This window comes from Antedon bifida, chromosome 2 (genome assembly GCF_963402885.1).
Source record: "Antedon bifida chromosome 2, ecAntBifi1.1, whole genome shotgun sequence".
In the NCBI taxonomy this organism is placed as follows: Eukaryota; Metazoa; Echinodermata; class Crinoidea; order Comatulida; family Antedonidae; genus Antedon; species Antedon bifida.
In genome coordinates, this window is record NC_136227.1 from 36,004,501 (window position 1) to 36,028,483 (window position 23,983).

The 23,983-nt window shown below is 32.5% G+C and overlaps 4 protein-coding genes across 5 annotated transcripts in view; 2 read left to right on the forward strand and 2 right to left on the reverse strand.

Moving 5' to 3' along the window:
- Positions 1 to 621: 621 nt before the first annotated feature.
- LOC144834702 (uncharacterized) lies at positions 622 to 7,170 on the forward strand. The gene is made up of 6 exons (XM_078689596.1): positions 622 to 658; positions 756 to 1,250; positions 1,878 to 1,943; positions 2,962 to 3,030; positions 3,510 to 6,602; positions 7,067 to 7,170. Exons 1-6 carry the CDS (start codon positions 649 to 651, stop codon positions 7,168 to 7,170), a joined length of 3,837 nt encoding a protein of 1,278 aa, XP_078545722.1. The 5' UTR covers positions 622 to 648.
- A 1,954-nt stretch (positions 7,171 to 9,124) lies between these two features.
- On the reverse strand, positions 9,125 to 13,202 carry LOC144834909 (uncharacterized). The gene is made up of 2 exons (XM_078689893.1): positions 13,121 to 13,202; positions 9,125 to 12,352 (listed from the first exon to the last, which is right to left on the reverse strand). The coding sequence occupies exon 2, from the start codon at positions 12,315 to 12,317 to the stop codon at positions 9,714 to 9,716; it is 2,604 nt and encodes an 867-aa protein (XP_078546019.1). The 5' UTR covers positions 12,318 to 12,352; positions 13,121 to 13,202; the 3' UTR covers positions 9,125 to 9,713.
- Positions 13,203 to 13,314: 112 nt separating this feature from the next.
- Positions 13,315 to 16,113, forward strand: LOC144834904 (mediator of RNA polymerase II transcription subunit 21-like). The gene is made up of 4 exons (XM_078689888.1): positions 13,315 to 13,440; positions 14,341 to 14,422; positions 14,852 to 14,985; positions 15,419 to 16,113. Exons 1-4 carry the CDS (start codon positions 13,399 to 13,401, stop codon positions 15,590 to 15,592), a joined length of 432 nt encoding a protein of 143 aa, XP_078546014.1. The 5' UTR covers positions 13,315 to 13,398; the 3' UTR covers positions 15,593 to 16,113.
- A 2,069-nt stretch (positions 16,114 to 18,182) lies between these two features.
- The window catches only part of LOC144834903 (calcium/calmodulin-dependent protein kinase kinase 1-like), a 36,162-nt gene continuing 30,361 nt past the window's right edge, over positions 18,183 to 23,983 (reverse strand). For both annotated transcript variants that reach the window (XM_078689886.1, XM_078689887.1), the window contains 10 exons: positions 23,401 to 23,516; positions 22,493 to 22,551; positions 22,218 to 22,306; positions 22,017 to 22,090; positions 21,527 to 21,706; positions 20,606 to 20,679; positions 20,207 to 20,294; positions 19,543 to 19,671; positions 19,094 to 19,197; positions 18,183 to 18,454 (listed from right to left, as the gene is read on the reverse strand). In XM_078689886.1, the coding sequence (XP_078546012.1) occupies positions 18,403 to 18,454; positions 19,094 to 19,197; positions 19,543 to 19,671; positions 20,207 to 20,294; positions 20,606 to 20,679; positions 21,527 to 21,706; positions 22,017 to 22,090; positions 22,218 to 22,306; positions 22,493 to 22,551; positions 23,401 to 23,516 (965 nt within the window). In that variant the 3' untranslated portion in view covers positions 18,183 to 18,402. The remainder of the gene's footprint in view (positions 18,455 to 19,093; positions 19,198 to 19,542; positions 19,672 to 20,206; positions 20,295 to 20,605; positions 20,680 to 21,526; positions 21,707 to 22,016; positions 22,091 to 22,217; positions 22,307 to 22,492; positions 22,552 to 23,400; positions 23,517 to 23,983) is intronic.

Below are 23,983 nucleotides of genomic sequence, written 5' to 3' on the forward strand. Positions count from 1 at the left end.
AACTCAACGTTTTGTATAAAATTGTAGGCTATATTTTTGTATTTAAGTACATATATAATATATATATTTATATTTTTTAACATAGTTCATCCGTTTTTCTTTTTCCATATATACATATTTTTTTTTAATGTTTATATGAGGGCCCCTTGATTGTCAGCATATTGCTGTTTAGGGTCACCCTCACTAAATCAGTTTTAATAAAATAAATAAAAAAATAAAGAAGTTGTATTTTGACTAAATATAAATTAAGTAGTCCAAAGTAAAGACCGGAGTCAGTTTCTAGCAATTTTAAAATTATTGACACTACGATTACAGTTATCAAATACGTGATTTAAAGACATGTGAGTATTATAAAACCATCTCAACTAACCCCACTAAAACTGATAAATAATAAGTCTCTGTTTTTGGAATTGAGAAATTTAGTTAGTTTAGAAGTTTTGTAAAATTAGAATAAAAATTAAAATGTATAGGCCTATATTACTAATTCCGTTTAAGATGGAGACTTGTAGCTGATAGCCCATGCACTCCTATCACTGCTTTTGCTTATTTGTAAGAATATAAGATGTTTCACTAGATAAAAAGAAAATCCTCATATTTTAATAGAGTTCTATTTTTCAGAAAGAAAACCCGAAAAATTTGATATACAAAATGGCAACAGGTAATTACTATACTAAATAAAGTGTTTTCTGTTAAGTACGACCTAGTACATTCTTAATTAGTTTTACTTATTCATTTTTACTTGTTTTCTACTGTAGATTTTAATCTCGATTTAGTGAAGGTTTCTGAATGGTATGATAAACGTCATCTCCTCGGCCAGCTGAAAGTTGTTTTCACAGATTTAATTGCAGACACAGATATAGACAACGCCACTAACACAAGAGATTTACTTGATAACTTAATGAGTTCTGGACATTTAAGTCCAGAAGATCGTTCGTTACTTTACGAAACAATAAAAGTAACAAAGCAATCTGGTGTCCTCACAATTCTCCAACAATCTTTTCCTGAAGTTCAAGAAAATACAAAGTTCACCCAATATCGTCACTGGATTGTAACTTTCGGAAATGGACTTATACAGGCGGATATCGACAGAATTGATGGACTGTACAATAATCCTCGAACAAAATATAAAGATTCTTGGGCTATGATTATGGATTTGGAGCACAGACAAAAAATCTGTGAACAAAAATTGGAAGAATTTATTACCAATCTAAGAAGTCTTGGAATAGAGGGTGTGGAATCTCTTACCAAAGGTATGTTGGTAAAAATGTATATAAAAGAATACGGTAACAATAACATATTAATAATGTTCAATGATGATATGGTTGCGGAAGAACAACAAAAGAGAATTTCAATTCAGTTCATTTATTTAAGTATCAAAGAACAATAGTATATAAAAGATATGAATAAATGTAAAATTGGACCAATAATGCATAAATTATATCAGTCATACTAAATATACTTTAACTTTATAGTATACAGTGTATAATTCAATACCATAGCAGTACAATAAGCATTCTGCATTATTTGTGTACCACTATCAATTATGGTTCAATTCATTTATTGCTTATAGCCATTATTTGGGAATTGATCTATCCGTTTTTCATCATAGCAGTAGAAATATTTCATAGTAAGCAAATTATACAAATTCGCTATATTTAAATTATTTCTATGAAACAATATGCAGTACCGTGTGGTATCAAATATAACTTTTGTTTTATAAAGCATTAAGTGGTTTTTTTAAGATCTTGGTTTTCTAGGCACTCATGATTGTTTCAAAATCACAATAATATAAAGGTATCATAATAACATTTTAATAAAGGGAGATGGATGATATAGGCCTATATTATTGTAATATTTTCTATTGATTATTTTAACAGATAAGTCCGAGTTCACTACACAAACTGAACACCCCAGATTACAGAAACGTTTTAAATTAGACAAAGGTGAGCTGCATTTCAGTTATTTTAACTTAATGTATCTATAAACACAACTATAAGTAGTTAAACACTTGTTGGGTTGGGTTAACCATTTAGCTTGGTTCCCATTAGAAAAAAACCTAAGATGATATCTACCAATTACTTATCCTTGTTTTTTAAGTTAAGTAATAAGATAAGTAATCATTGACATACTCGAGACAGAACGCAATTTTCGGTTCCCATTGTATATTTAAATAACACACTGATGCTTCATGAAAACTGTGTTTGTTTCAAAAACGATTTTATTTGAGTTCCTGTTCTAGGCATATTTATGATTTGCTAGCTTTACTTTATTGCTGTTGATATCAGCCTCCTGTTCTGAAAACAACTTGTCTAAGCCGAGTCTTCACTACCATCCATAGTTGATGCAGATTTTAAACTCCGAGTCGAAATACAAAAGCAAAAAAAAAATGGCTTGGAACGCCTCCTCTGCCTTCAGTTCACATTTATCATGCAGTACACACCAATCGTCATGCGGTACACACACATGACGATTGGTGTGTACTGCATGACGATTGGTGTGTACTGCATGACGATTGGTGTGTACTGCATGACGATTGGTGTGTACTGCATGACCATTGGTGTGTACTGCATGACGATTGGTGTGTACTGCATGATGTTTGGTGTGTACTGCATGACCATTGGTGTGTACTGCATGACCATTGGTGTGTACTGCATGACCATTGGTGTGTACTGCATGATAAATGTGAACTGAAGGCAGAGGAGGCGTTCCATACTGTACACTGTAGCCGAAAAATACGTTGATAATGATTACGGCAATTTTTACATCGATACGTTGTTTTGTTCCTTTGTCACGTTTTACGAATTAATTAATGCAAAAGCTCATTTAGTACAGTATGAATTAGGATTATTTCAAAGACATGTATGAAAAGAATTTTTGACCGTACATGATTTCACAATGGATAAAACATGCAAGGTAAACTGTGATTGGAAATTGAGATTTTTTCCTGTTATTATTTATAAGGAACCGAGGATGTGCCAACCACCAGTAACCGAGAACAAGGAATGCAAAAAGATGTTAAATCAGAAACAGGTGAGTTTAATTTAATGAGTCAGTAGGACATAATTATGTCCTTTATTTGTTTTCATGCTCTGTGTCTTTAATTGTTATATAGAAACTACAATGACCGTGTATACGACTTTTAAACACCAAAGAAAAGAAAATTACCAAAATTAAAGATATTGACAGGACAAGTTATTGTTAGATTTAATGATATAATAAGGTAGTTAATGTAAATAAAACAAAGCTTGCTTGTCTACACCACTCCATCTTCACCACGGCCATTAGGAAAGTAGATTTCTCAATGCCGTTAGAATTCCTAATCAGAACTAATGTTATACAGTGCAGTTTTGACGTATTGTTTTATTAATTTAAGAGTTTCACAACATTTGATGCCCTGATAAAAATGTCCTTGTATACAATTTCCCCCGACATGAATGATATGAGTGCTGGAACTGTTGTTTAAGAGTTTGGCAATACTACTTTATAAGATATACTTCTTTCTTATTTAGAAAAGATAGAAGAGTATCTGCTTCAAAGACAAAAGAAACTCTGCAGTCGTGACCATACATTTACACCAGCAATAATGAATGATAGATACAAAGTTGATATTTCGAAGATGTTTACCGATTTGGAACTACTCAAAGAAAGTGAAAACAACACACAAATCAGCAAACCAACAACATTAAAAGAAGTCATAGACGTTATCAAGTTCACCCCTGGATGTAGAGTTTTTATTGATGGGGAAGGTGGTATTGGTAAAACTACTATGTTAAGGCATTTATCATACAATTGGGCAACTGGCCAATCAATTCAAGTATTTGAAGGTAAAATTGTGTTTCTTTTAAGTGTAAGGGATTTAGAAAAAGATGAGAGCATCTTAAAACTAATTCAAAGGCAACAGGATATGGAAGATTTTAATTTAGTCACAGAGCTTTCAGAAGACCCAACGTTGATTAAAAGATTCATTATGAAACATGACGATAAAATTGTCTTGTTGTTAGATGGGTTAGATGAATTACGATTTAATAATCGAGGCTTAGTTAGTCTTTTCAAAAAGAACAACTTAGAGAAAAGTACTGTGATACTTACATCACGATCAGAAAACATAAATGAATTCATTAAAGCATGTAATGTGCATGTGAGGGTTAAGGGATTTAACAAACAGAGCATTGGAAAGTATATTGACAAATATTTTGAACATTTTGGAAAACGAGAATTGGGAAAATCCCTCAGAAAGGAATTAAATATTGACAAGTGGTCTAGACTAAGAGACCAAAAACATCCAGAGGCATATTCAATGTGCAAAAATCCAATGCTACTTCTTTCAATCTGTATGCTATGGGAAGGAAATCAAAGTCTTCCTGAAGATAAGTCAGACCTTTTTAAAGACATTTTTTGTACTATTTTAAATCAGTTTAACAAGCAAGAACAATCTCAAAAGATTTCCAGGTTTGAAGATATTCCAGTGGTTTATGTAAATGCTATGATTTTGTTAGGGAAATGTATGTATGGTAGCTTAAAAGTAAATCAACTTTCAATAAACAAAAAAGATTTAAATGATAAACAAACAAACAGAGATTTGGTTGACATGGCCCTAAAACTTGGATTTGTCTACAAAGAGGAACAAATTTCAAAATCTAGCTTTGAAGAAATATTCATGCCTCCTCACAAGTTGATAGTAGAGTCATTGGTGGGATTTTACTTGTGCAAATTATGTGAAAGCGAAGATGTGGAAAGGATTGAATACGTAAAAGATGTAAGACAGTTACTTGCACCATTAAGGGTTAGAGAATGGGATGCAATCAGAGAAAATGAGTACTTAAAAACAGCAATAGAATTTTCAATTGGTTTTCTTGGTTATCAAGCTGATAAACTTTTAAAGCATTGGATTACAAATCAATTATCTACTTATCGCTCCCTAATTACTTTCTTTAAAAAGGCAGTTAAAAAACAACATGAAGATGTTGTGGTAGATGCATTAATTAATCACATGACCAGCAAAGATTTAGAAATAAAACAGCATATGGATGATATATGTACCTCCATAAGAATTTTTATCCATCAGATTAGTCCAGATATACAATGTGACGGGCATTTCATACATTTAATTAACCAACTTCATTGCATGGAATATGACGGCGATAGTTTGAATACTTTTTGTAGTAAGATGGCGTTAGAGTGCAAGGGAAGAGTTATTGCACACATTTTAGGCATTAGAGATAAATGTAAATATGTTAGGATTGAGAATTTATCTGGTGATGTAATGAACCAAATGATCAGAGAGTGTTCATATAGGGGAGTTCAATTATCATTAAATGTATTCAATGTGAAGGATAATAATCTCGGAAACATTGATGGTACTCTACTTGGTTCTTTACTGAGTATGTCTCCTCGGCTGAGTGTTCTTACCATGAATTCATGTAATCTGTCAGGCGATATCATGAATCGCATGATCAGAGAGTGTTCAAATAAAGGATGTCAATTAGCATTACATACACTCGTTTTCAATTGTAATGATCTTGGAAACATTGATGGCACTTTGCTAGGTGCTTTATGGAGTATGTGTCTGAAGCTAGAAAATCTTCTCATGTCTAATTGCAATCTTTCGGGTAAGGTAATGAATAAGATGATAAGAGAGTGTTTAAACAGAGAAGTTCAATTACCTTTAAACATTTTTATTGAAATTAATGATAATAATCTCAGCAAAATTGACGGTACTTTACTAGGTTCTTTTATATTGCTTTCTCCTAAACTGAGCAGACTTGATATGGCTAATTGCAATCTATCAGGTGACATAATGAATCACATGATCAAACAGTGTTCACATCAAGGAGTTAAATTAGCATTAACTTGGCTCGACATCAGTGGTAATAATCTCAGCAACATTGATGGTACTTTACTGTGTTCTTTATTGAGTATGCATCCTAATCTGCATCACCTTTTAATGAACAACTGCAATCTATCAGGTGATGTAATAAATCACATGATCATAGAGTGTGCAAATAAAGGATGTCAATTAGCATTACATGCACTCGTTTTCAATTGTAATGATCTTGGAAACATTGATGGCACTTTGCTAGGTGCTTTATGGAGTATGTGTCTGAAGCTAGAAAATCTTCTCATGTCTAATTGCAATCTTTCGGGTAAGGTAATGAATAAGATGATAAGAGAGTGTTTAAACAGAGAAGTTCAATTACCTTTAAACATTTTTATTGAAATTAATGATAATAATCTCAGCAAAATTGACGGTACTTTACTAGGTTCTTTTATATTGCTTTCTCCTAAACTGAGCAGACTTGATATGGCTAATTGCAATCTATCAGGTGACATAATGAATCACATGATCAAACAGTGTTCACATCAAGGAGTTAAATTAGCATTAACTTGGCTCGACATCAGTGGTAATAATCTCAGCAACATTGATGGTACTTTACTGTGTTCTTTATTGAGTATGCATCCTAATCTGCATCACCTTTTAATGAACAACTGCAATCTATCAGGTGACGTAATAAATCACATGATCATAGAGTGTGCAAATAGAGGTGTTAAATTAACATTAGAACGACTCAGTATCAATGATAATGATTTCAGCAAAATTGATAGTACTTTACTTCCTTCTTTATTGATTTTGTCTCCAAAGCTAAATGAGTTAAAAATATGTAACTGTAATTTATCCGTGTATGTAATAAGTCAAATGACCAAAGAGTGTTCAAAAAGAAAAATAAAATTATCAATACAGTAAATTTATCAATATCACTCAGTGGTTGACCTTCTTGCCAACATTGATTTCAGTGGTAGAACTGTGGATAAAAGTGAATTCTGTATAAATAATACTACCATTATACTAATACATACTATGAAAACAACGTTTAACAGAAATGAAGATGAATTGTGTGCAAAGTTGATCGAAATTTTAGAATAGGTCACGTAGGATTCAATTGAAACCAATAATTACTATTAATGGCAAAGCTTAGAATATGTCGATTCAGCCACGTATTTTGGTCATGTTTTTAACTCCTTGGATTTAGTTGGATATAAAGCGACAATACATATCTTTTTGTATCAGATACAACAGTCTCATTGGTCATGTGTTCTGTTGATGCGGAATGTGTAAATAGTATTGTGGTATGTACATTAGGCTACCTTGCGATCTCTACAAGAATGGGTTAAGAATGTTGTGTTGCAAATGCCTTGGCATTGTAGGCCAGCCTCATGTTTACGGAATGTAGAATTCCTTTTGAGATGAGAGTGCGTCTTGTAGTAGGATTAGTACAGTTTATTTTTGTTAATTTATACGTAATATTTCTGTATATGTACCAGAGATTCCGAAATAAAAGATTGAATGAATGAATGAATAGATTATATTGTACTAAAAAAGGCTTTTGTACATCTTTTATCCTTGATCGGTTTTGCTAACATTTATAATCGTATTATCTCATTTAATGATTTAATTATAATCAATTATAATAAAGTTCTTTTTAAAACTGCAGTATAATTAAGACCATTGTTAACCCCGTAATGTTTTTGACGACTTTACTTGCTCTGTATCGGTTTGCTCCCAAATCTGCTAAATTTAAAAACAACAACATTATTACTCTAGTTCCTTTATTCTAGACGTATTATCCCATGCTAAAAATAATCCCACCTCCTATAGGCTAAATTCGGACACATGACTCTGGTAAATCTATGGTTAATGCAATCCAAGTATAAACCTACCACTCTTTTTCACTAGATTCATAGCCATGTCTTATGGGATTATACAGCGCAAACATAGTAAGTTTTTAGTTTAATGTAAAATAAATCAGCCATTTAAATGTACCAATATGCTTTTACTTATATAAAATGGGTCCTGTGTGTAACTTTTGTAATAAATATACCCATCTGCATTGTGTTGTTTATTTTATATTGTTTATGTTAAGTGTAGACGAACAATTTACATTGTGTTAGATAATAGAAACGGTTTGATGAATATTCAATTTTGATTGGTTAGATTTATTTAAATGACATCTTTCTGTGTGCTGTAGCAATCACCAACATCAGAAAAACCTCAGAGCTCAGTTATGCAGGGTGAGAAATTGGGATTTTGTTGCCAAACCATTCTATTTTGATTAACATTTTGTATGTTCAATAATATGTATATTAAGACTGTAATACTAAGTTGTTAATGTGTTTGTTATTACTTACTGATGTAATTACTGGTTGCTCTATATTTGATTTATTTGATGAACGCTCTCCGCCCCATATCGATGCGATTTTTCTCGATTGGCGAAAAGCCTTCTTTTAAATAAATTACATAATTTTGGTATCTGTGATTCAATGCTGGACTGGTTTAAATCATATCTATCCTGTAGGTCTGAAAGTGTTACATTTACTGTATATTGATTAAATCCCGGGTCCTCATGGATCAGTGATTGGTCCAATCCTCTTTAATCTCTTTGTATCTGATCTGCCTCCTGCACTGAATCACAATAATGCTGATGATACTCTTAAAGCCTCTATGTAAATTTATCTTATAAATGCAATTGCAAAATGTTTAATTAATTAATTAATTCATTGTATGCAAGTATTTCTCGACGGTTATTTTTATTTATAACTTTTAGGTCTCATCGATTTACCTTTGTACTATTTTTATGTCTTACTGTGTTAAAATGTGGCGAAATAAATGATATTATAAACATTATTATTATTATACAGTTTTCTGTGTATTTTATCATCAGCAATGATAGCAAAGATGAGTTTACTTCGGCGAATTCTTGAGACTGTGCTCGGCTTTAATTTTCATTCCCGTTGAACCTACTGTATTAGGAACTGTTACTTTTTAAATCCAGTTATATTACTGGAATTTGATGTTGAAGTGTTCAAGAATATCAACTTATGGTAAATATGATGTCAAAAAGAAGTATTCAACTGCAAGGATACAGTACTATAATCTGGGTTTTGTTTAGACCCAAACAAATTAGAACAAAATTAGCCATGTAAAAGTCTCTGCATATCTGTCTTAAATACTATCTACTTTGTCATTTTCCTTTTTCCTACATATTTTGTAGTCATTATATAAAAAGAATTATGAGTATGGTTATCCAGTAGGTACTGTAAATGCACAATAATACTGACACATCTTAAATGTATGTAAACTACTACTGATTGAATATAAAATTGATTTATTATACATTATTGTATCGGTAGGATGTATATCACAATTAAACTCTACTACAAAGTACACTACAAATTCTACAAAATGTTAAAAGCTTGCGTATTTACAACATTAAACAATATTTACAGTATTTCATAACTGCAGTAATTCTAGAAGCAGAAACTAAAGGAATGTTATTTTGTATACTACTTTTGCAGTAACTGCAGTATTTGTAGCTTGGTTTTGCACACACAATGTTCTTTCCTGTGGTAATCTTGCAACAAAAATATAATACTAATAGTACTAAGCATAGGTGGATTTAGAGGTAGATGATAGGGCCAACGAGGACCTGTTCCCACTCCCAATTTTTAATGTTTAAAGTTTCAAAATGTATAGAAAGGACCAGCTGTGTGCCGACACTGCATCCCCTCTTTCCTTTTCTTCATCTTTGACCTTCCTCAGGTCCCTTCCTGTGTAGTCATTCTGTTTCTCTACTGTGCCTGTCGCAATGTATGTCTTCTATCTATCATGTTAGGATTGCCCAGCAATTCATCATTACTTTACTCAGCTTGTCCAACACCTAACGTTGTGAGACAGCATACCTAAAAATGTTCATGTCATTATTCCGACAGCAGATGCGCAAAACTTGGCAATCAGGAAGGCAGCAAATTTGGTGATTGAAATCACACTTTCTGCCGTTGCAGCTGATTTCAATTTCACAGATTGTTTTCCGGCAGTGGGAGTCAACATCAATAGCAACAAGTTTTTCACCATCCAAAATAAGAAGGTGACCTTCTGAAGAAAAGCAGACAGATTCCGGATGTTGAAGTCTACGTAATGATCCATACACATGCACTGTATTACCATTCATGTCAAGTTCCTGTATCCGACCATTGTCAGTGTCGCAGACAAACAACCACTCTTCACGTTTTATACATAGACCTGTCGGGTTAACAAACTTGCCCCAAACATTACCATACTCTCCTAATACTTTGAAAGGAGTCATGTGTTCTGTGGCTTCTGGCAAATTGAATAAGCATATCTTGTGTTCTTTTTTGTCAGAAATGGCAACGATAGATCCAGATGGACTGACGGCAAGCCCACCAGGGCTTGTTAGTGACTCTAAAATATATGAATGCTGACCATTGGGAGTAATAATTTGAAGTTCTGTTTTGGTGTCAATTTCAGTATCAGCATCTTCTTTGATATTGGTTACATTCAAGACAAACAGTTTTGCATCTTTATCAAAAGCAATAAATAAGGCTGAGATGCCTTCATTTTGGTAAGATACGACAGGATTGGCAAAAATTGGCTCTTCCTCATAATTAAACAAAACGATCTTTCTATTTGATGGAGTAGTAATTGCAAGATAGACGTGGCCATCTTTGTGCACTGCAATGTCTGTCACTGCGTCTTCTTCGGATATAATGTTATCAGCACAGTCCCACATGATTTTTTTACAAACAGATGTTGTGAATGGTCCGGCTATTCTCATGTCATTGGAGGTGATACATGTTCTTATCTTACCAAGTTTGGTCGGTAGGAATTCGGCAATGAAATCAGGCTGATAGATTATCCCTTGAGGTTGCACAGCAGCACAGACTTCACCATTGCATGTCACATCAAGGTTCTGAATTACATCAAGGTCAATCTTAGTCTTGAAACTTACTTGTAATTGATATGTTTGATAACAAGGAGTGAGTCGATTGTAAACAAACTCGGCCAGGTGAACACAAATATCAATATTGTCTACTGGTTCGACATTGTCCTCTAAATAAATGTGAAACTTATATAAGCCTGTGGATTTTGGCTTAAAGTGTAACACATATTTTCCATTCCTTTCATCCCTAGGAGTTAGTTCTAGGATGTTATGATCACTACAGCAAGGAGAATTAACTCTTGCTCTTACTGGAAGACCACCGATTGTACACCTTTCGCTGTTTGAAATTGACTGGATATGGAGTTCAAACTCATGATCTTGAAAAGCTACAGCTGGGTAAGCTACCTGAAATTGGGATGGTCTTGTTGTGATCTTAGTAGATTTATCTAGGCATTCTTGAAACTCTTTATCAGAGTTGAATTTTTGGACTTTCATGTATACATTAGTTGGTGCATCATCTATTTTTAAAGCAAGATACTCGTTAAGAGCATTTGATATTTTCTTAATGTGTTCTAACTTGGAAATCGGTGATGCATGCTGAAGTTGATCAACCTCATTCTCAATGTTTTGAAGTATGCTCAACCATTTGTCTGTTTCTTGGGCTTGTTTCTTTAATTTATTTGACTTCTCTTCCTTGATTTCAAGAAACTCGCACTTCTTGCTTTCTTTATGATCTTCCAGCATTGTCATAAACTTGTCTTGACATGTATCAATTTTCAATTCCACGTCATCCGAGTTTCTTTTAAGAGTATCCATAGCAATTTTTAACTTATCCTTTAGATCGATAAATTTCTTATTTTTGGTGCGTGCATTTGTTAATAAATCTTCAAGTTCTGTTTTCTCTTTCTCGGTTTCTGTTTTCAGATCCACATGGGTATGGTCTTTGTGGCGGCCATCTTTGACACATTCATTGCACAGATATTCACCCTCCAGATTGTAATGGTAGCATACCCAAGTAATGTCTTCCCGTTTGTGTTTTTGACAGCTGGCTTTTCTTTCGATCTTACCTAAATCAATAGAGTTTAAGGGTGTAGAGAGAGGATGACCTTTTAATAGAAGCCTATCGTCATGCATTTCACGGCATTCATCGCATAAAATTTGAGAACAACTGTCACACCAAGCAACTGCCTCATTGTGTTTAGCTGGATTGCAACTGTCACAGATAGGATGGCATACTTTAGGCCTACTATTTGTATCATTTCGTAGCATTTGACGTTGAAGTAGATCACTTAATTGAGGTAGTAATATGCAGTCAGTGTAGTGTTCATTAAGATCTTCACCTTCTGGTGGAGTTTCATGTTGGTGTCTGCAAAAAGGACATTCAAACATCCCATCGATGCAACTGTGTTGAATCTGGTTTTCAATGCAAACTTTAAACAAAGTGTGTCTCTTGTAGGCACATGGAAGAACTTTTGGCCGGTTTGTGTGTTCATCATATTCACAGCCACAAATTGGACATGAAGCCATTTGTTTTATTTCCTCTAGGATCTGCTGGTTCTCTCTATCCCCCAAAGAGTATGCCATTTTCCAGAAAGTTCCTTTGTATGAATTCCGGTGAACTAAAGTAATTGTAAAAATAAAATTTATAAATGATAGGCCTAAAATATATTATATTAAACTGTAATGCCAGTGCAGGGATGGATCTCCAGCTTAATAGATTAGTGGGGTGCTAAATATATTATAATAATAATAATAATAATAATTTATGATAAAAACGATGCGTCGGTTGCAAAAAATTACAAATAGTCATTTTTTCAAATTGCCTGTGGCAGTGAACGTTGTTGGCCATAATAGTCTATTCTTTATTAATAACCCTACTAAATTAGGAATTTAATGAAGAAGAAATAGCAAATAATATTTTGAAGATGCTGAACAATTTTGATTGTGGTAGTATACCAGATATAAATTTTGATTAAAATGACAATCAAACCCCTTTTATTTTAAAAATGTAGGCCTATTGTCGGATAAATTGTTGATTAAACTTAAAATTGTCTTTTATAAAATAAAAATAGGCTAAGAATAACTTTGAAAAAATACACCTCCTATTTTTTTTTAAATCAGCCTAGAAGTGACATTGCTCTATGAACCTAGGGTCACAGTTGGACCTTAAAAACATTCATTTAAGAATAAGAATAATCGCTTGTGCCAATTCCTGCCTGGTGGGTCTACTAACTAGCTACTCGGTCCTAGCTAGGCCAACCAAACAAGCATTAGCAAGGGAGCGGGTTTCTTTCGAATCTGTAATAACGATATTAAAATCATAAATCTTGTATTGTAGGCCTATACATTAAACAAAATATATATGTAAGTATTACGTGGCACCTTACCTTTCTACTTTTTGGCAAGTTTTACATATAAAATGTGAAAAAAGACTTGGAAATTGTGTACTAGGTCTGATGGGTTTTTCCAAGTGCCATAAAATCTCTATAATTGAAATGGGGATTTCCCCTGTGAATAAATGAACTTTGCGCCACCAACGCGTTGGAACGTCATGTAGCAGTGAGGGCGCACTATATATAGCTCGCGATCATCGACGACCAAAACAGAGACAAAACAAAAACATTAGGTAGGCCTAGGCCCTATTGTATAAAAAAACGAAAATGAAATGGCAGACCGTGTAACCCAATTACAGGACGCTGTCAACCAGGTAAAACTATAGTTTTTAAAGATAATCAATGTGCATTTGCTGACCAGCTTTCTGTATTACAGTATATTAGTAGGACTAGCCTACTAAGACTTTAAGTAGTAGCTAGGAGGCCTAGGCTAGGCCTAGTAAGTAGGCCTAGCTAGGCTACTTTTAGTGCTAGTGATCTGCTACCGGTTAGGCCTCTCTCTCGGCATATTATAGGCTAGGCCTAGTAGGCCTAGCCTAGTTTATATAAGGAGATAGGCCTAGGCTATTTCTATTATGATGCGACATCCTGCTGCTACAGGCCTACTATTCTTTCTTGGTTTGAAATTTTCTGCGCAATTTGAAGTTAGAGAGTATTTTTGAGTACTTTTTTTTTATGTATGGAAGTGAATAACTTTGTTCAAAATGCAAAATGCCTATTCAGGGATGATACAACCCCCAATCAATGAATAAGCCTAGGTATTGTATATGCCTACATCGCACACCGTAAATCTTCTAATAATATAGTAACCCTTCTAATAGTACTTAGTCAATCTATAATAATAAGCCACTACTCTAATAGTAACCCATATTAGAGTCACAAAAACTATTGACAAAATGACATTTATGAATATGAAGACTGGTCGTTTTTGAAAACAAGGAGATGATGCATGTCGATATCGGGAGTGGGGAGGATTGAATGTTTTTTAGTTTATAAAGTTAGAGTTACTATTTTTAGGTGCCGAATTTAAGATTAGTAATAGAACCCACTACTCCAATAGTAACCCCCTTCTAATAGTAACCTAATAGTAACCCACCCTAAAAAACAATCAAAGAATAATAACCCAGGCTTACAATTAGAAGATTTACGGTACATCTTTACTTAGTATTCGCTTCTTACCATATTTTCATAATTATATTTACACTTTGTTTTAGCTTGCTGATCATTTTTGCAACAGTGTTGGTGTACTACAGCAATCAGCAACGCCAGGTAAACTTCAGAGCACAGTAAAACAAGGTGAGGATAAATATTTGGTATCTTGATTCACACTCGCCTTTTAATAAATCATTTTACATTGGCCTATGCCATTTTGCAATCTGTGTTTAACCATTGGCCTATAACATTTGTGCAATTTGAAGTATTTTTCTTTGTAGTTTTATTGTTCGTAATTATAACTAGCAAAATTAATTTCCGTTTTAAGTGAACCAAAACAATTTTTGAATCTTGAAATTATACAGAAAATTAAATGATTCAATCAATTCATCAATCATTTTATACTGTATATAAAATCCAGGGAACATAAAATCAGTTAAAATTTGATTCCAGGGATAAAAAAAACAACCACCAATTTGGCATGTATGCATGTCCTCACATGGGACATGAAAGAAGTAGGCCTATAATACTGGATTGATTTATGAACTGTTTTTTGTTTGTCTTTCATAATAGAGCCATCTGGAGTAGCACCTCAACAACAAGAAGATCTAACCTTACTATTTGCTCAACTGATTGCCAGGACCGCTAAAGACATTGATCTTTTAATAGACTCACTACCAAGTGAAGAATCTACCACAGAACTTCAGGTGTGTAAAGCATAGCTTTGATTTGAATTTGAAAATCATCATAAAAAATACATACTGATATTACAAATAATACATATATACATATAGCTACCATTTGATTGGACGTTGTGGATGTTTTTCGCAATTCTTCGAAAATTGGAAATATTTTGAATTCATTAAATAACTTTTCTGACACTCTTGCTTAAAACTTGTAAAATCAAAAAGATCAATAGACCATGCTTTCAGTGGAGAACCAGCTTTTAGTAGTGCTATCAAAAAATAGTGTGATGTGCCCAAATATGGTAGTGATATGACATCATCATGTCCATATAATATGGACACATCACATTTTTTGTTTGATAGTGTAGACAAAGGTTAAAGCGATTCTATAACTAAGATACTTTACATGCTATTACATATATAAAATAAACCAGATTTTTGTATTCTAATTCAGAATGCAAGTTTGCGGAGGTTGGAAGAAGAAAATGAAGATGCAGCCCAGAAATTGAGAGACGTTGTCCGACGAGGAGAAATATTGCTATCACAGATTCAACAGGCCTTGAGCGACATTGCAGAAGCTCAATTAAAAACACAAGAACAAAATGTACAGCATCATTTAAGTTTTTGATTTATTGGAAATTCCATGATCCGATGATATAATAAAACAGCATAATATCTAGAACGCTGACATAAGCAAACGTAAGCTATGTCTAAACTAGTTTGACAACAAATGTGTGATGTGCCCAAACATGGTAGTGATATGCCCAAATATGGCAGTGATATGTCATTGTGTCCATATATGGGCATATCACAATGTTGTCACATAAAGTTTGACAGTGTAGATAGAGCTAAGAAAGAGTGAACTCTAACATTGTAAGGAAGAAAAGAAAACACAAGAGTGACCTCTTACATCACAGAAGGAAAAGAAAACAAAAGAGTGACCTCTTACATCACAGAAAGAAAAGAAAACACAAGAGTGACCTCTTACATCACAGAAAGAAAAGAAAACACAAGAGTGACCTCTTACATCACAGAAAGAAAAGAAAACACAAGAGTGACCTCTTACATCACAGAAAGAAAAGAAAACACAAGAGTGACCTCTTACATCAAAGAAACAAAAGAAAACAAAAGAGTGACCTCTGACATCAATCTCAATCTATCTACACGATAGAGCTTACGAAAGAGTGAACTCTAATATCATAAAGAGAAAAGAAAGCATAAGAGTGAACTCAGTCTCAGTGATGAGGAGACCCACTGGGCAAAAGATGTACTATAGATGTAGTGAACTCAATCTCAGTGATGAGACTGGGCAAAAGATGTACTAGCATTTTTGTAAACACAGTGCATGTTTTGGCAGTATGTCAATAAAGTCGAAATTAAACTTGTATGTACAGTTATTTATGAAAAATACTCCCAATGGGAAAATCTTATAGTGCCATAGAAAAATGGCCAAAATATCAGGTTTTTAAAATTCAATTATTATGCGATAATATTGCTATATATGATCATATATTGCATTATCATCATCTTATAGTGCCATAGAAACCAGTTTGTCGAAAAATAAAAGGTTGGAAATTTGGCCATTTTTGAAAAAAATCCCTGTACTATAGTACAGGGATTTTTTCGAAAAATGGCCAAAATATCAGGTTTTTTAAATACAATTATTATGCGATAATATTGCTATATATGATCATATATTGCATTTGGACATTTTATTTGAGTAAAACCTGCATAGAACACGTTATGCTATTTTAAATGATCTTTATTGAATCTGCAGCAGCAAATGATAAAAATAAAATAATGAAATTTAAACAAGATTCTTTACTGACATACAATGCAAGGGTGTACACGCAACACAGGTAATTTCACCAATCACAAGCAACTGGTCATCCAATCCGTGATGTGATTAGTCAACTTGTGTTGTGTATACATCCTTACGTTGCATACAAGTCTATCGTCATGATGATCTTGTCAAATCAAAATCATATATCTACAACTTTTCAACTTTATTGAAACACATTTTGAAAAAATTCTTTCAAGTTTTCTTATTGCTGACTGCCCAGATATTAATTATGTATATCAATTTATGCAAGTGAATATTAAAAAATAAAATACAAACTGAATCACTCATTCTGCCAATAAAAAGTGGTAGCCATTTTGTAAATATCCAAATGTGTACAGGCAGACAGTATAGACCAGTGTAGGCCTATACAGTTGTCTCTTAATCATTGGTTGTACTTGCCTCATACATTTTATATAAAGCTAACCCATTCAATATCTCCTCTAATCAATTGCTAGAAACAGCTGATGGATACAAGTTTGCCTCGTCTTTTGCGAAAATGATTATTTTGGGTGTGCGACCTAATGATTCAACCTTATTCATATATAAACTACTTCCTATTATAGAAACCTAGGGAAGCCTGTTCGAGCCACTATTCAATTATAATTTAAGAGATTATTATGTGGCAACTGCCAGACACACGAGTGGCTTGAACAGGCTTCCATAGAAACCCAATTTTAATCAATTTACTTGAAATTTAAAATACAGAAAATAACAAAAACCCAGTAAAATCTTCAAAAATTCTGTGATGTTTACAAAGTTCATAAAAATCATTCAACTTGATTACCAGTGAAGTTTTAGAAAAAAATCTTTACAAAATACAGTATTTAATGAGTAATTTACATCATGCAGAATTCTACAAAATTCAGAGATAAAATAATCTTTATTCCCCAAGATTTTTTTAAATAAAAAATGTTTCTTATATACACACAGCATATTAGTAAAATGCTGAGAAGTTTTTTTTTTAATGATTTAAAACATTTTATACAAACGTAAAACATGTTTGTACTTCCACAATAGTTTATGAGTTGTTATTAAAATTGTACAAGGTAGACAGGCTTAGTGTTGCAGCATGCCCAAAAGAAATATATACATTAACAGTTTATTAAGAAACTCGGGAGACTCCTTTTCTGATTATTTGAAATATCTAATCACACAGAGTTTCATGATGGTCTGACAGGTCTTGTCTGCTTTGTAAAAATAGGTGTGAAATTTATAACCTAAAAATAAAATGTCAACATCAATTGCATTCCTCGTATTTCAAAAGGGTTGATTTTGTACCACTAATTCTTCTCACCAAAGAAGGTAGATGGCTACAGACATATGTATGTGTCTTTTTCTGTATAATAGGCTACATAAATTGTTGCGATCTTTCTTCGATGCATTCCTCATATATTTGTTTAAACATCCTAGTTGTCAGGTGGTATCAAATTTGCTTCATCCACATCAATAAGATGTGATATTCTTTAGCAATATTTTTTGGTCTCAAATTGTACAAAGTATGAACTTAATCCATATATCCTACAATATATAGATTGGATAATGTGAGGTTGTTGATAATGCAATGTTTAGCACTTGAAATAAAAGTCAGAAAACATTTACGGTGTTCCAGACCGGTGGCGCATCCTTTCACTTGGCTCACATAATGTCCTGAAAAAACACATTGAAAGATATTCTGTGATGATTGTAACAATAACAACAACAATTATCATAGTATTATGTATGTATAATTAGATTTTCTACAAAAATAAAGATAACAATTGTGAAAACATTTTCCTCTGGTTTCGATTAGTATATTGATATATGTAGTTCACTGATTGTAAATCAGTATAAATTAACTAACGTTAATGAACTTATTTATTTATTTATTTATTTTATTTTTTATTTTAACCATATTTAATGAGGGTGATCCATCCAGCATTTGCTGATCATTTGGGACCCTCAGAACAGATACAATATACAAAAAAACAACAAGAACAGAAAAGTAAAAGAAAAAAATATAATTAATTACATAAGACTAAAAATAATAAGAAAATTTAAAAAATAGAAAATAACTGAAATGTTAAATTAAGCAAAATATAAAATATATATATATAAATAAAAATTTAGATCTACTATTTATGAAATACATATATACAAATAAAAATTTAGATTTACTACTTTTGAAGTCTAGCTGACAGCTTGATGAAACTGTCTTAAAACGTAAGTTAAATCTATACTGGTTTACAATCAATGAACTACATACCAAAGATAACAATTATTTAACAAACACAAATAAGCAATACTTACATTTTGCTTAGTGGATGTATAAGCAACTTGCCATCCTGGCTTTTGCTTGTCTTATGATATGGATTGTGAAAGGAACCTTTATTCAGCATTTTCTTAACTAAAATCTACAAAATAAAAGAGCAAATATATAAAGGGTCAAATCTGTCCACCTTCCTGGAACAGTAGTGGCATGCTGACTAGAATTATCACTATCAATGAGAATGGTGTGACCCTATAACTGAAGAGTAAGTGCTGAGGATGGTAAAGAGATGAAATACCACTTCCACCAAGAATTGAGTGACCATCCAACTCAAGCTTCCAGACAGTGGCGTAATACAGTGGGCAAAGGACCATGGTTTAGAGCTACTAAGGTAGTTGCATTGGATTGCTCATGTTTTAAGGCCCCTTAAGCCGCTACTTCCAGAACAACAACAATATTTTAATAGTTATTGCACAACAATCAAACTTACCAATGTTTCAAGTTTTGGCACTGGTTTAACACAAGAGTCAACTTCATCCTGTGACACTTCAATAAGAGTGCAATTCTCAACCTCTGAAAGCATTGGTTCATCCCCATTCATAGTCACCCAGTCATGTTCCTACAGTAATAAACAAAACACATATTGTTAGTTATTCACTCAGACTTTTAGTCCAAGAAAAAAAAGTCAAGAAATAAAATATTTTATAGCATAATTTTGTGCGAATATGTCCATTTATTCATCAAAATCATAGTGAAAATAGTATGGTATGTACAAACAAATTGAACAATCCAGTGGTTTAGAGTATTCAATAGTGTGGTGGCTGGATGGTGTTTGAAATGCAAATGATGATGTCTAAAGCTGTGTCCACACTATCAAACTTTATGTGACAACAAAATTGTGATGTGCCCATATATGGATATGATGATGTCATATCACTACCATATTTGGCCATATCTCCACCATATTTGGGCACATCACACTTTTTTTAGTCAAACAAGTTTGATAGTGTAGACTCTAATGTTTGTTTGCCATTCTTTCATAAAGTCTCTAGATATTTCATTTGTCCAAGTTGGGAAGAGTAAAAACATTCACATTTGACATTCTTAACATTGCATTTATGAATCAATAACATTAACTATTCCAAAGGACTTGCCTTCATCTGTGGTATTGTTATTCTTTTTTCAGGATCTTTTTCTAACATCAATTCAATCAATTCCTTCAGTTCATTTGATATTGCTGGCCTAAGGAAACAAAAATGCATGTATTCAATATAATTAAATTGATGTTCATAATCACTATCAATCTATTGCTAAAGCTGCATTCACACTGAGAATGGATTCAGGTCTGGTGGCCAAATGAAAAATCATGAAAAATGGATGTAGTATCACACTAACTCAATTTGGATTTCGTACAAAACATACGCATTGTGAACTGCAGCAGCAGAAAAACATAACATAGCCAAGAGTTTTCTCCGGTCACCTGACCTCAAATACAGGTTCAGTATGAACACAGGTTAATAATAATCATTATGGGATTGTAGAATGGCACTTACTGATCAGGAAATGTCAGGGTCTGTGTTCGAATCTTATTATGAAGTCCTAAGATAAAGCTGTCTGTAAATGGTATCTGAAAAAATAAACAAAAGGTTTGTAATTGTTTTCTTAAATACATAAAATTGCTCATAATATTATTGTTCTGGTTTAATACAAATATGGTTTATTACAAATACATATAATGATGTTTAATGTTGTTGACATTTAACATACATTTTATACATTCAAACTACATAATTTGATATTTATTTGATCTTGTTTTGATGTTATAAATCGATGTTCATTAATAACAAGATCTCAACATTAAACGGCAGCGCATTAAAGTGAATGTATTCTGATATAAGATTTCTCGGCTACATGCTTCAAGGTATAAATGAGAATTTCTTTTCAAGTTTAATTTAATAAGAAAGCTTTCTAAATTTCCTTTGTTTACATTAATATATTCTAATAAGAAAACTACTGTATACAAAATAAATGATGTAAGAGGCCATAAAAATGTTGACGCATTCCATTATAAATTATTTTATTTGATAGTGAACAGTAATACAACTTTTATTTCCAGAATTATAATACTAATTATAATATAACTAGCAATACTTGATACACTGGAGGTATCGCATATTTTGGCAGCATTCTTGATCCCATGTGGGATACCATATAGTATAGTCAGATTATTTAGAGGGTTAGATTAAGTAATAATATTAGGAGTAAGATGGTATGGGGCTGTTGCCATCATTAGATGTGATACTGCAGGATGTCTAACGTTGCTACACGTGATAACGTATTTAACATGCTCATGGAAAACACTTCCAACAACAAATTACAAATACATTTTTAAAATGAACAAACCAATAGTTTATATTCAAATACTTTTCAAAACTCTCCATAAAAGTCAATACCGTAAATAATTTTCCTCATACCTTTCCATACACAAAACTGTAGAGAGTAATTCCCATTGCCCATACATCAAGCGCTCGTCCTCCGTACTTATTGGAATATTCCTGTAGACTCTCTGGCGCCATAAACGCAGGCGTTCCAGCTGTGTCAGACAGTAATGCATCAATCCCTTCAAACTTATTACTAACACCAAAATCAGATATCTAGTCAAACATAAAAATAAGTAGTAAATATTTTACAAATAAACGGATATTGTATCTAGACAAGGCAACTTATTTACATTTATCTACATTTTAAAACTCCCATTTGTGTTATTACATATTATGGTATATCTTATGAGACTAAATTAAATTCAGAATTGAATTGAAAATCAACATAGTGCAAAACACTTTTTAACTATTTAAACAAACTAACTTACACATTAAGCTCAAACTTACACATTAAGCTCAAACTTATAAATTAAGCACCAACTTACAAATTAAGCTCCAACTTACAAATTAAGTTCCAACTTACCTTTACAGAATTGTCTTCCCCTAGAAGTAAATTTGAAGGCTTGATATCTCGATGAATTATTTTTTGGTGGTGTACTGTGGAAAAAAAAAATTATATTTATAATTCATATCTTGTGATCAAGGATGAGTTTAAAATTAAGAAACCAACAATATACTTAAAACCCAACTATATATACTTAAATGATTAATAATTGTTACTCACAATATTCAATTCCAAGTATGATATCCCTGAAGTATAGCAAGGCTTGTTCCTCACTTAAAGGTTCATCTGTCGGTACCTCCAACACAGGCCTAAAATAGGCAAACAAAATTAGAAAATCAAAATAAAAACACAATAGAATATCAAGAGAGCAAAATACCCTAAAGTTGGATAACATAAATTTAATTTGTTGATTTGTATTATATTTTGTAAAATTTATCTTTTGCCTGAATAACTAATAATAAATAATAATAAATAAGAAGGCATAAGATGCTTACCCCTTCTCTACCAATTCGAATACCATATATAGCTCATCTTCAGAGGGGTCATCAAGCACCTGGAGTTTATAAAACGAAAACAAATTATTATAAATGAATGGTAGGCAGATTTTCTACCTCTATTTGGAGAAAATGCTATCATTATTCCACTACACACCCCTAACAGTGAGATCACCTTTACACGAAAAAAAAAGAAATTAATTTGAAAATACCATACAAAAGTACATCCAAAAGAAAATTACTGAATAACTGACAATGCAGTGGTGTCAGTGGCTGAATCTCAATGGTTTTTGCCAAGATTAATGAATGTTATTACCAATTAATTAAAATGGGAAAAGTAATTGCTACAAAACTAACAAACAATTTCATCAAATTAGAATTATTAATAAATGCATTTATGAATAATTTAAGAGAAACTAATAATTGATACTACATAACCTCTGTTCCTTTAACCAATTGAATCTAAATTTAATTCTGAATAATAAATGAATTTAGTAAGTAAACTCAAGTTAAAGCGGGGAAAGTTAAAAAAAATGTACGCAACAAGAATATGAATTCCAAATATTGCTTGTAAGTAATATTTATTGCTTTCCAAGAACAGTACAATTTATAAAACAGCATAAAATATGGAATAATACAAACATTAAACTTGAGAAACTAAACATGAAAATCAGGGGATAACACTTTAGGCCAAAAGGCTTGTTTCCAATAGAGACCCCAACAAAACACATTGATACAGTACAATGCAAAAATATCTGATGATCTATTATTATTATAAATCTTAAAATAAATTTTAATAACAAATTCCACTTATGCTAAGTTCTGGCAATGTATATATAAATATTGTGAGACTGATTGTAGAATAATTTCGTCAACTTCTGTAGTTTAAAGTTTGTGTGAATAATTACCTCAACTAATTTGACGACGTTTGGATGGTCTAATTTCTTAAGTATTGCAATTTCTTGGTAAACTCTATCTAGTGGCGTTTTCGGAATTTTTCTTCCGCCTCGTGGAGGTGGTCGACCTGTAAACAGAAAGATATATGGCTCGTAAATCAATTCTTCAATATTTCAGAAATCAATTTCTTGATATTGTATGAACCAGATGATTTAGCTTGTCAAGATAAAACTCTCATCTCACTACTCTCATCAGTCAAAGATTGATGGTATATATTCTCATTTATCAAGGGCTGATGAGAATCTAGCCTGTGATTGATAAGAACAGAATTGATTGGAAGTAAGTCATGACATGACTTATAGCTGGGATGTACAAGTAGTGTAATCCTGGGGGTGGGTGCTAAGAAGTGAAGAGTGGGTTAAAACAAACTGTTTTACTTTCAGTTAATATCTTATAAGTTCAAGGTTGCTGCTGACTTGATATTTACCAATTGTTTGGTTTTAAAAAATATAAAGATTGAGATTTGTGAAGAAGTGTAACATTTTAGGTGTGTGATGTGAAAGCTTGAGGTTTGGTAAAGAAGAGTGAGCCTCA